The sequence below is a fragment of the Gavialis gangeticus genome, unplaced genomic scaffold, assembly GCF_001723915.1.
Source record: "Gavialis gangeticus isolate Ggan-Ray unplaced genomic scaffold, GavGan_comp1, whole genome shotgun sequence".
Taxonomy (NCBI): Eukaryota; Metazoa; Chordata; order Crocodylia; family Gavialidae; genus Gavialis; species Gavialis gangeticus.
In genome coordinates, this window is record NW_017729022.1 from 169,288,914 (window position 1) to 169,290,881 (window position 1,968).

The window sequence follows — 1,968 nt, forward strand, 5'->3', positions numbered from 1 at the left end:
TTTTCCTCCCTATGCGGATATCAACTAGAAGGGCTCCTGGCAGCTCCTCTATTGGCAGCATCACTAACTAATGTAAACAACAGAAATACTTCATGCGCATGCTGGATAGACTTGGCAAAGTGAGGATTTGTATTGGGGGATATTGGGAATTCTGGTTAATAGAGTATTCTGGTTAGTAAAATGCCAGTTAAGACAGCTTTTACTGTACTTTCATCACGTTAGCCAAATTAGCAGGTAGATCTAGGGACCTTTCACCTTTTCTGCTGTAGTATTTTACCTGGCATGCCTTCATGGCTTTTCTATCTTGATATTGCACAGGTGCTACATTTTTGTCTGTACACCTTCAAAGCAACCTGTTGTGGCTTGACATGGAGGTACCTGGATTCAACTGAAAAAAGAATAATGATTTTTAATACAAAATTTATGTTCAAAACAATAATGCACAATTATTTTTGTATGTTTAGATAGGAATCTAGGGATGACAGTGTTGCATATTGTATCAAGAGCAAACAAGGATGAAATCTGGCCAACAGTTTTGTAACAAAAAATGTGGCCTCCAGATTCCATCAGAGAATTGGTCACGTTGAGAAAGGGTATTGGATGCTGGCCAGGACTTGTTCCCATGGAACCCAACAGTAGAATCTGTCCCACTCCATACTAAGTGCAATATTCCACTCTGTACTGAGTATAACTATAAAGTTACAATTGCAGCTTTCAGTTGTGCTAAATTTGGATGTTCATTTTCAAAAGATGGTAATGAGTATCCTTTTTCAAAACTAAATAAAATACAAGAAGAGACCAGGATGGAGGTAGAAGCTTTATAACACACCCAATTTGCTTGGGATAGCAGAGGTCTTCAAAATGAGAGGGGCCATTCAATAATATGTGTTTATCATGTTGGGGATAGTGGTAGGAATAGCATTAAAAATCACATATGAACTTGCACATTTCCAGGTTTTGAAAGACATCACTAATCGGTTCCATATGATGAGAGGCTACAAGGTGCATTATGTACCAGGCTGGGATTGTCATGGGTTGCCTGTTGAAATGAAAGCTTTGTCAGAACTCCAAGCTCAAGATCTTTCTGCCATGGAAATAAGACAAAAAGGTAAAATATCTTTGTAATATTATTTTATTAAAAGAAAAGTTTGGCTTGAATAATGTGCTTTGTAAGATATTTTTTAATATTACTGTATTTGGGTATCTTTCTTTGCTTTTTGTTTTGGGTACAAGACACTGACGTTTGTTGGGAACATAACATATTTACCTGCATATACCACACTTTTTTTTTTTTTTTTCTCCAGAAAATGAGCTCCCCAATATTGAGATGCATGTGTTAAGCAGAGAAGCTGATTTTTTTTTTTCTGCTTGGAAGAGAACGGGTAGGCAAAATACGTCCTGCCAGGCCATTCTATCTGGCCTGCAGGGCGCTGAAAAAAATTCAGAAAATTAATATTAATCTGCCCTGGGCTGCCTGTCATGTGGCCTTTGATGGCTTGCCAAAACTCAGTAAGCGGCCCTCTGCCCAAAATAATTGCCTGCCCCTGGAATAGAAGCGCTCCACTTTGATTCCTGTTTGCAGCAGTAGTGGCATTTCTATTTAGGCAACTGAGGGAATCAATTAGCTTAATGGCTCATTGAGTGAGTGAACCTGAAGATTGGGCTCTGTCCCTGCTCAATCAGTTGAATCTCCAGAAAAATCTTAATTTCTGCATTCTGCCTTCCCCAAAACAAAGTGCATGTTTTTTTTTCTTTGCATACCACGTACCCTGTAAGTGAATACCATATTTGGGGGAATGTCTGCAACATATTGCAGTGCCACGTAGAAATAGCTGGGCTAATCTAAACAAGCTAACTTTGGTTGCAGGGTGCAGCAAAGTTTGTGCAAAGTGCTGCATTAATGTAGATAGTTCATTTACTCAAATATAAGATAAGGTTCACCCCAGTCAACATGGCGGGGGGGGGGGA

The 1,968-nt window shown here is 39.2% G+C and overlaps 1 protein-coding gene across 1 annotated transcript in view; it reads left to right on the top strand.

Annotated features, from left to right (window-relative positions):
* Positions 1 to 1,968, top strand: part of IARS2 (isoleucyl-tRNA synthetase 2, mitochondrial) — an 83,943-nt gene that overhangs the window by 6,188 nt on the left and 75,787 nt on the right. Inside the window, exon 3 of the mRNA XM_019516472.1 lies at positions 955 to 1,108. Within this exon, the coding sequence (XP_019372017.1) occupies positions 955 to 1,108 (154 nt within the window). The remainder of the gene's footprint in view (positions 1 to 954; positions 1,109 to 1,968) is intronic.